Source organism: Lepisosteus oculatus, chromosome 4, assembly GCF_040954835.1.
Source record: "Lepisosteus oculatus isolate fLepOcu1 chromosome 4, fLepOcu1.hap2, whole genome shotgun sequence".
NCBI classification, from domain to species: domain Eukaryota; kingdom Metazoa; phylum Chordata; class Actinopteri; order Semionotiformes; family Lepisosteidae; genus Lepisosteus; species Lepisosteus oculatus.
Window position 1 is genome coordinate 57,046,044 of NC_090699.1, and position 10,268 is coordinate 57,056,311.

Genomic DNA, 10,268 nt, shown 5'->3' on the forward strand with positions numbered 1-10,268 from the left:
AACTATTATTCTTATACATTGCTTTTCGGAATATTACATTCTTGGTATTTTAAACCACAATATTGTTTTCCAGCCATTTTATGGCTGAGGTCACATTACATAAATTTGTCCCTTAACAAGTTAAATCAACTTGATCAATTTTAGGAAAGTGGTAAAGTACAACGCCCAACCAGACATTGAGAGTTATTTAACTTTACCGTTGCAGACTGTTAATAGCTTTTTGTGTTAGTGATTGATTCTGTTCAATTGCACTTGTGAATATAGTTGGCTGTATACCAGATTAGATGACTGCTTTATCAATTAAATTAAAGGGAAATTTTAGGGAGTCAAGGTTGTAGTCCGAAGTGGCATTTACCAAGGGCACTGGGGTTAACACGCTTACTCTTACAGTGTAATGGCATCTTTAAAGACTAGTTAGTCGGAACCTCAGTTTAGCATCTTATCAAAAGATCGCATCTTGTACAGAAGACTGTCTCCTATCATCATACTAGGGACATTGATTTGGAAATACTGATCCAGAGGGAAGAGTGCTACCTACTGATCCACCAACATCAAAAGAGCAACCTCATTTTCCTTCGGGTCCTCCCATTCTGTTGTTGATCAGTCTGAGCTCCTTCAGGAGTGGTCAGCTCTGAATTCACATCCCAGCAGGCTTTATGGGTCACCCTCGTATCATCAGCTTCTAAACACTTGGCACATTTAAATAGTTTTAACATTATTTTCAATGAAAATACCTGAAAATTAAAATTGAGCTATCCTGTATCTCTAAATGATAATATTCACCCATTTGTGACTTAATGGAATTAAATCAACCCATCCCTGTATTAGGTCAAATTCTTAATTCTTAATCCCTGTCTCCAATTTTGACAAAAGGCTCAACACGATGTATTATACATGAGAGATACTTGGAGTCAAAAGGAGATGTTAATGAAGATCATCCCTAGAAATGGGCCTGAATTTATTGAATTAACTAAAGAGCTACATTCATCTACTATAAAGGTCCCAGAGGAAGGAAAACTGGGCTTTGGACAATGTTTTCTAAAGAAAAAAAGTGCTGGCTGTCTTTTCTTGTCTTACCATATACTTTAGAAGTGAATTACATAGTGTTGTTTGCGCTAAAAGGAATCGTTATCGTCAAGACAAAAACCAGAAATTGAAGCTAGAGTTGTTTTTGGCGATCAGATGTTTTTATTGTTTAATCCAAACACTGAAGAACAAGCAGTATGAGAATGTAATGTAAAGGTAAGATTTTCATGATTCTGTGGCAGACTGACCAGCCTGGTGCGGTAACTCAGGTTCTCGGCAGATAGAGGTGCTCCCTGTGACTATGCTTGGCTCGGTTCCCGCCTGCAGGCATGGTGCTGGTGTGCTTTGAGGGCGACAGCGACGGCTACATTAACCTGGTGGCGTACCCCTACGTGGAGACGGAGGGCCTGGACCACGAAGACCTTCCAGAACGGGACCAACCGCGCAGGAAGCACTCCCGGCGAAGCCTGCACCGCTCCAGTAGTGACCACAAGGAGGAGCGGGCGGCGCAAGAGAGCGACAGCACTGAGAGGTGAGGACCAGCCCCCCCCCAGAGCCCGACTGTGCGTGCCTTTATCGAGGCGGGCAAAGGATCTGTTGCAAGAGCTGGGAAAAATGACAAGCCAAGTCTGTTTAATAGTTCTGCTGAGGTGCGCAGAGAGGCAGTATGAGATTCTCACATTCTGTTGCCTTATGACAGCATATGAAGCAAAAGCAAGACAAGACAAAACTGCTTGTTTGTTCTGGTCTTTGGCCGTTCTGCCTGTTGTCTCTACCTCGACTAAGGAAAATACGTGTTCACACTGAGCCGCTGATTTTCCAGGCGATGTGTGGAAGCTGAAGGAAATAAGTGAAATAGAAGGGCAAGGATCAGTTTTGAAATGAGAATGTAGAACATTATGTGAATGTGTGTGCTGGGGATTGATTGCTGATTTGTTACTGCTGATCCTGGGGAGCCCATATCGTATGCCTTGCACCCCACAGCTTACAGGAGCTGAAGAGCCCTCGCGTGGAGCTGCAGATCCACTCAGACGTGCCCTTCCAAATGCTGGACGGCAACAGTGGGCTGACCTCGGAGAAGATCAGCTACAACCCCTGGAGCCTGCGCTGTCACAAACAGCAGCTTAGCCGCATGCGCTCCGAATCCAAGGACAGGAAGCTCTACAGTATCCTTTCCCAGTCTCTTTCTTTTCATCGCTAGACCGGCTACCTCGCAAAATGTCCAGCATGCCAAGCTCACTTCCTAACTGTGTTCCCCACCTTTCTACATGTTGTAGAAACCAGGACTTGGCTAAACTAACCCCAGTTGCGCATGTACACATTCATTCCTGTTTGTTGATGGTCTAGGACTGTGCCCCCCTTGTTTGACAAATGTTATGTTAAAAAGCAAACAGACAAACCATTAAAATCTAAGTAACATTTCTTATTTGACAACAGCTGTTTGTAAAGGCCCTTATTAAAAATAGAGGCTGTGGTGATGGCGTGCTCACTGTACAGCAGGTCGGAGAACACCCAGATCAGAGAGAGCCATCTACACTTCTTTGAATGGTACTGCAGCTACTGTAGAGTTCAAACATGGCTCCAGCTTTTAACATGAGCAGTGCTCTCAGTTTTAAAGGCTATACTGCTAGAGTACAAGAAGATAGGTATCTTTCAGGATTATGTCATTAAGCAGGACAGTCCCAAGAACAAGTAAGATAAGATTTTTCTCAAACTTTGACTTCTTATTTCAAAATGTTCAAACCAAATACTATTTTTGTGAGTGGGCAAAATTCTCAAACATACATCTTGAAATCATTTTACAGAGTATTCATGAACTTCTTTTAATGTACCTGTGTATCCCTGCACCACTGTTACCTTGAAAGTGAATTAGACCCTATAGCCCTGTCAGTCACCCATCAGCCCTGTCAACCCTACAACTCTGTCAGTAACCTGTCAGTTCTAGAGAAGCCACAGATTTAATGACTAGATTTAATCTCTAGGTTTAATAATTAAATCCACTGGACATTCAGGTGCTTGGAGGCAAATTAATTTCTCTTTACTTGAGCTGTGGTCTGATGACTTAATCTTGGGTTGTTTCTGTGGCTTAGAAAGGTAAGGGGAGCTCTAGCATTAGGCGTATTTACTGCTCCTTGACTGCCTTCCCAGAATTCCTGCTGCTAGAGAACGTCGTGCACCACTTTAGCTATCCTTGCATTCTGGACCTGAAGATGGGCACCCGGCAGCACGGCGATGACGCCTCTGAGGAGAAGGCTGCCAGGCAGATGAAGAAGTGTGAGCAGAGCACCTCTGCCACTCTGGGGGTGCGTGTGTGTGGCATGCAGGTGAGAAAACTCTCGACTACACCTTTCCCCTGAGGAGTTAGAGCTCCACTGTAAGTTACAGAGATCAATTCAGTGCAATTTATTTTCATATTGCGCCTTTCACAACAAGGTTGCCCCAAAGCACTTAACAAAGCTGTGTGACAATTCATGACATTACAATACAGAAAGAGAAACAGCCAGAAGACAACGGAGGAGAGGAACCAAAAACTTCCAAGTTCCAAGGTTCCAAGGTTATCTTGCTTCCCAACACCTCTGGGCATGCTAACATTATACAATTCTAAAAAAAGTACTTCATGTGGAGTATTAAGTCTTCCACCATGTCCTTCTGTGTTCCAGTACTCCATGCAGATCTCTGTTGACCAGCAAATCCTCCTAAGTGATAGCTGTTATTCGCGATGTCCCTCTTTGATCCATGGCAGTGGTGCAGCATCCAACTTACATGTGGGGAGCAGAATAGGATAGTTTGGTCAGAACACACAGTGGCATGTACAGCACCACCACTAGCCATAGTTGCAACGAGCTATGATGTAAGGTGTGAGTAGGCTAGGCTGAAGTAATAGGTTTTCAGTCTGGATTTAAGAGATTGACTAGGCATCCCCTACGTAGGCCAGCAGACTATTCCATAAACTAGGGGCCCTGTAGCTAAAGGCTTTATTGCCAGCTGTTTTTTATTAATATGTGGAATAAGAAGAAGACCTGCGTTCTGTGATCAAAGTGAGCGACTTGGATTGTATAAATTAACCAGCTCCATTAAATAGACAGGAGCCTGGCCTCTGAGAGCCTTATAAGTGAAATAATTTTGAAGTCTGCCCTTTCAACACATTCAACAGTCAGCGCGATTGGCATATGATTGGGTAGATTTAATGTGTAATAATGTTTTAGCTTCTCTTTTCATGATAATATCCTTGTTTTGATTATATTGGATTTTTTAAGTGCAATAAATACTATTTTTAATACAAGTAACTTGATTTTTCCTATCAAAATTTAATTGTTGGTATGAAATGAAGAGTAATAATAAATGATATCAGAAATTGCACATTAAATATTAAAGCTTGACACATTTTAAAGATACATTTATTTAAAATGATTTAAAAATAATTTTGTCTGGTAGCAATCTGCAGTCTAGTTGGTTTCTGATTCAGCAAATGGGGCACCACATATTACATATTCAGGATTGTAGAATATGTTGCTGTTGTTTTACGCACCCACAAGGAAAGAAAATTGAACCAGCTTTATTGGTTTTTAATTGGATTTATTATGAAAATCTTTTCCCTGGTCCCAGCATGCTTGCTTTGTGCCTTCATATACACACTTTCCAGCCAGTATCTGTATAACCATGACAGAGCAGCCAGTGCTGAACTCACACATTTTGTAAAGACAGTGGTATTTGGAAATGACTTTCCTGCTTTCTGATGTCTCCCTCCTGCCAGGTTGCACAGAGGGAATGCTAGACAGGCACAGACATGAGTGATGAACTGCATCGATCCCTTTGACGCAACTCAAATTAGGATGAGCTCTGAGGAAGCACGCAGGCACTTTCCCTTTTGTGCTCAGATATGACTTGGATTTTTCCATTGCCAGTGTTTTCTGTGTATTAAGAAAAGTCTGGTGCTCCACCCAAAGTGAAAAATACTAAGACAAGACATTAATAGATGTTATCAGATTGAGTAGTAGCTGTTATAGGTAGAATCGAGATGCTTATTGCAATGTACGATGGTACTGTAATGTAATGGCTTTTAATTGGACTGTGTGCATGAAAAGCAGAGTCCACTGATGCAGAAAAATAAAATTATTATTTTTTCAACCTCTACACCTGTTACGCTGAGTTTCTCTACCTGTGGGGACCCTTAATTTTTTTGACCGTCGAACCTTGCTGAAGTACCATTCCTTTAGAATCTGTCTCAAACAGAGATAAGCACGACGATAAAACTGCACTTCTGCGTATCTCAGAGATGTGTAAAATGACAAGTCAGTATGCTTAGAATAACACACTGATTTCTTCATTTTTTAAATGTCCCCCAGGTATACCAAATGAACACTGGCCACTATCTGTGCAGGAACAAGTATTATGGCCGGGGCTTGTCCATCGAGGGCTTCCGCCATGCACTCTACCAGTTTATGCACAATGGCAGCCAGTTGCGGAAGGACCTCTTTGAGCCCGTCCTGGGCAAACTGCGCAATCTGAAGGCCGTGCTGGAGCGCCAGGCCTCCTACCGCTTCTACTCCAGCTCCCTGCTGATCATCTACGATGGCAAGGAACTGGGGCCCGAGCCCTGGCAGAAGCCAGCCGAGGCATCGCCTGAGAGGGACACCAGCCTCGGCCCCAACCCCGTGGCACACGGCTCTCCAGAGACAACCCAGCTGCCCGCTGACTGTGCCCACCCACGCCAGGAGCCCCCTCCCCCCTCAGAGCCCAAGCGCCCACCCCCCAAAGTGGATGTGCGCATGATAGACTTTGCCCACAGCACCTTCAAAGGTTTCCGCGACGACCAAACGGTGCATGATGGGCCCGACAGGGGCTACGTGTTCGGACTGGAGAGCCTGATCAGAATTCTGGAAGGTATCCGAGACGAGAGCCAGTAGCTGGAACAGATGCCCCGCCCCCTGCTCTCCACCTTCCCCGGAGCCCGCAGCGCCTCCACTCTCATGGAAACGCAAGGAGGCCTTTTCCCAGACAGAAGCACATTTATGTCTGAGGAGGCTAGGGAATGTTGTCTTCCTTGGCAATAAACAGTCTGGAAATGAAGATGTTAAGGGCCCTGATAACATTCACTCTTGTCATGGATCAGCGGCCTAGAAAACAGTAACAACCTCCAGCTGGATCCTTTGCCTGATTGGATGTGGCTTCAGCCCCTAGGAAAATACAGAGACATACCCCTCAAGTGGGCACATAGCCACCATGTGGCCAACACATGTATTTCAGTATATCACAGGCCACGAATAACTAGTCACAGCTCAGGGCAAGTCAGGGGTCAAGCTCTTTCTTCACCATAGGGATGGTGTTGGGGTTGGGGGGCGGGGGGATATAAGGGTGACATCCCTTTAAAACATTTGTCTCAACAGGTTTAAGGTATTCCCATTAGAGTCTGAAAGGGGGAACTTACATGGTAGGAATAGTTTCAAAAGCTTTCCTAGCAGAAAAGTTATCCAAGTTAAACCCAACTCAACATCACGCCACAGCTTTTTTAGAAGAAAACAATATAATACAGATCACAGTTTTTATTTTTTGCAAGTTTTTTTTTCCAGCTTTCCTTTCAGATCTGTTGGATCATTTAATTTACTTTATATATATAGACACATATATATATATACAGTCATGTATAAAAAGGTAATGTAGTTCATCATTTAATCTGATTAGCCTCTCTGGCTTTTCTAGTCTGTATCTTGCAAGCTGCCCCATGTTTTGTTTTTGTTCAGACTCTCCCTTTAAGGGTTTTAGGAGAGCAGTTTAGACTGGTCATCCATTATTCTGGGATTATTCAGCCACTCCTCTGTGCAGAGTGGTTGGTGATCTTGGAAGAAACCGTGTCTTGTAATCGCATGTAGAAGTGAATCAGACAAACTACAGTTACGATGTTTTTTCTTTTGGTGTTTTTGGTCAAGGGGTTGAAAAAAACCGCGAGTCAAACCTTTTAAACTCCATCAGCACATGTAGCAAAAACGAGACAAAACTGATTGTTCTGTTCTGCTGTTCTGTCTGTTGTCTCTACCATGACTAAGGAAGGTCCTTCATTCATAGTGTTGCAAGGGTAGATTGTTCTTTGTCAAAATGAAACAAGTTTGCACTGTAGACAGAACCTCTTTTAGATTGTAGTTTTTCTTTTTTAATTTTGCACTGTCATGTCCTTCTCTGGCATACTGTGAAGTTTAGGTGTGTGGATAATAGGATTATTAAGGAGGTGTGTCATTGAGAAACCACAATCTTTGTTGCAGTCATGTGCATGCACAGTTTTACTCCTGTGCTCTGTTAGCATAAATGTTTTAGATCTAGATTTCCAATTACAGAGGAGTATTAATGATCGACAGATGTCCTTCATGTGAAGCAAATCTTATATGGTACGTGTTGAAATACAGGCCGCCCAAGTTGTGACTGTTGTTTTTTGTACTAATTTTTAACTTCAGAAATTCTTTATTTTTATTACCAGGGTGGGCACCAGTGGTAACATTAAAGTTACTGGTGTGAAACCAGAATTTTTATTTCAATAACTGCAAATAAACACTTTTCTTAATTTTAATTTTAAAATGCCGTTTTAAGTGTATAACAGAACTGTAGAGATAGCATACAGATTGTAGTTAGGAAAGGATTCCCCAAAGGGAAAGTCATTCCTTAAGTAATGTACTGTTTCTGACATCTCTTAGCATAGTGATATGGGTGTTGATATTGATGTCTACCATTCCTGTGCTAGCATTCCTGATTGCCTATCTTTCAGTGCCAAAGCTAACTTACGGTCTTCCATTTTGGTGATTTTTCTGAGACCAGCAGAACTGACTACTTTTCTTCAGTGCCCACTGCTTCAGAAACTAATGATTGTTGCTGAAAATTCTAATTTTTAATAACGTTTTAACAATTTTTTCTTCTGTCATTCTGGGGCAACTGGTCTCAAAATTTAGTGAATTTTTAATTGCCTAAATAATATTGCATGGCTTGGACTACATTTCCTTTGAATTTGATTCATAGGAATTCCTTTACGTAGTGCAATCTGCTACAAATCTTCTGGGTACTAGTCTTTTCCAATTAAGACTGTCATGCTTTTGATGTATATTTGCAGTCAAAACTCTTTGGATTGAAAGTTGCATCCTAGTAGACAGATTAGTCATATAGAAACACATACTAGTAATGTGAAATATATATTTTATTCTTTATTTAAAATATTTTAGCATTTCAAAAATAGCCTAGTTTGTGCTGTTTCTTTCTATTGTGGAGTTCAGTCTCTAGTAAAATTGAACTTCTGCTATATGCCAGAGAAGGTAAGATTGGGCCAAATTAAAAGAAATAAAAAAGTCTGCACTCTTTAAAGGGGATCGGTTTAAAGTCATAAAACCCTCCTCTTTGTTGGATGTTTATTGCCAGTCTTTCCATAGAAATGAGTCAGATGATTAGTAGAGAAATATATTGCCCCAAAAATTCAAAGTATCTTTTTTTTGTTGCATGGATGGATATTTTTTTAAGAAGAAATATAAAATGACATCTTTATGACAACTTTGAATGTGAACTAAAACAATTATTTAAAAAAATGTGTCTCATCTCTTTTGTTATTTATGTGTATATATTAGTTTTAGTGATTGACATGCAACACATCTGGAACAGTACACTTAAGAAAAACACTGAAAGATTCTACTACTGTGCTGCACATCAGCAGAACTGAACTGTATTTTAATCTCATTTAATCTTTTATAATATCTGGTGTACAGGGAGCATACATTTTATTTAAAAGGGCCTGAATATATTTTTATATGTTTTTCATCTGGGTCCATTTTTCTAGAGCACCTTAGGGAGTCTTTGGATTAATAAAGGGTGCTACAGGTATATGAATCCATGTTGTTAATTTTGATAGGAAAACAATCTTGCAATTTGAAATTTGGATGTACCAGTTATAAATCAGTCCTTTAATAGGGAATCCTGGCTACATTACATTTTCACACCAGACATCAAATGCTTGTGTCTTGTCATGTCTGGGCAGCTTTATAGTAGTTTATTTTCCGAATGTATAGCAGTGCAAAGAAAGCAGTTGCCAAGCCCAGTGGCATAAATTCATTGTATTAGAATGTTCATGTAACAATGTTAGAGCAATGTACTCCCTAGGATTAAGCCAATAAATGGTTAATAAAAATCCTACCAATGTTTTGCAGCATAACAGCACTGGCAAGTGACAGAAACTGGATTTTATTTGTAATTGCTCATGGCTGAAAATTCTTAGATTCCTATAGAATCTTTCTATAATCTTAATTTCCCTCCATGTCATAGAAATTAAGATTATAGGAAGCATCAGAGAATGTCCTGTTTTGGGTAGTGATTCACATGGAATATGTGCAGATTTTGCTGATAAAATGGGTCAAGGGATCAGAGTATTCTGTGGGTATCGCCACAATCTTCCATGTTGATCTGTTTTGAACATCTTTTCACTTGAGGTGAAAATTGAGATCCCATGAAGCATTCAGCTGCAGCATGGAATTTGTACTTCTGGAACTTACTGTACATATAATTGCTTAAGAATAAGAAACTGGATCAATCGCCTCAAACCTATATTAAAACTGGTGCATTTGAACTCTTCCCTATACCACAAGCTACAAAATATTTGTATTTTTTTCACTATGCTGCTGCCGGAAAGAAGACTTGGGAAGTAAGACTATATGACGTCAGCAGCCATGTCACTCTGCAACTCACAACTGGCAGCCCAATGAAGCTAAGCAGGTGTGAGCCTGGTCAGTACCTGGATGGAGACCTCCTGGGAAAAACTAAGGCTGCTTACCGAAGAGGTGTTAGTGGGGCCAGCAGGGGGCACTCACCCTGCGGTCCAGGTGGGTCCTAATGCCCCAGTATAGTGACTGAGACACTATACTGTAAATAGGTGCCGTCCTTCAGATGAGACGTAAAACCGAGGTCCTGACTCTCTGTGGTCATTAAAAATCCCAGGGTGTTTCTCGAAAAGAGTAGGGGTGTAACCCCGGTGTCCTGGCCAAATTTCCCATTGGCCCATACCAATCATGGCTTCCTAATAATCCCCACTCTGAATTGGCTTAATTACTCTGCTCTCCTCCCACTGATAGCTGATGTGTGGTGAGCGTTCTGGCGCGCTATGCCTGCCATCGCATCATCCAGGTGGGGCTGCACATTGGTGGTGGTGGAGGGGAGTCCCCATTACCTGTAAAGCACTTTGAGTGGAGTATCCAGAAAAGCGCTATATAAGTGTAACCAAT

The 10,268-nt window shown here is 41.5% G+C and overlaps 1 protein-coding gene across 6 annotated transcripts in view; it reads left to right on the forward strand.

Annotated features, from left to right (window-relative positions):
- ip6k1 (inositol hexakisphosphate kinase 1) overlaps nt 1-9,237 on the forward strand; it is a 43,207-nt gene extending 33,970 nt beyond the window's left edge. For 3 of the 6 annotated variants that reach the window (XM_069189403.1, XM_069189404.1, XM_069189405.1), the window contains 4 exons: nt 1,354-1,558; nt 2,011-2,192; nt 3,175-3,350; nt 5,373-9,237. In XM_069189403.1, coding sequence (XP_069045504.1) covers nt 1,354-1,558; nt 2,011-2,192; nt 3,175-3,350; nt 5,373-5,933 — 1,124 coding nt within the window. In that variant the 3' untranslated portion in view covers nt 5,934-9,237. The remainder of the gene's footprint in view (nt 1-1,353; nt 1,559-2,010; nt 2,193-3,174; nt 3,351-5,372) is intronic. The other 3 variants (XM_069189406.1, XM_069189407.1, XM_069189408.1) reach the window with 1 other exon arrangement.
- Nucleotides 9,238-10,268: the final 1,031 nt, after the last annotated feature.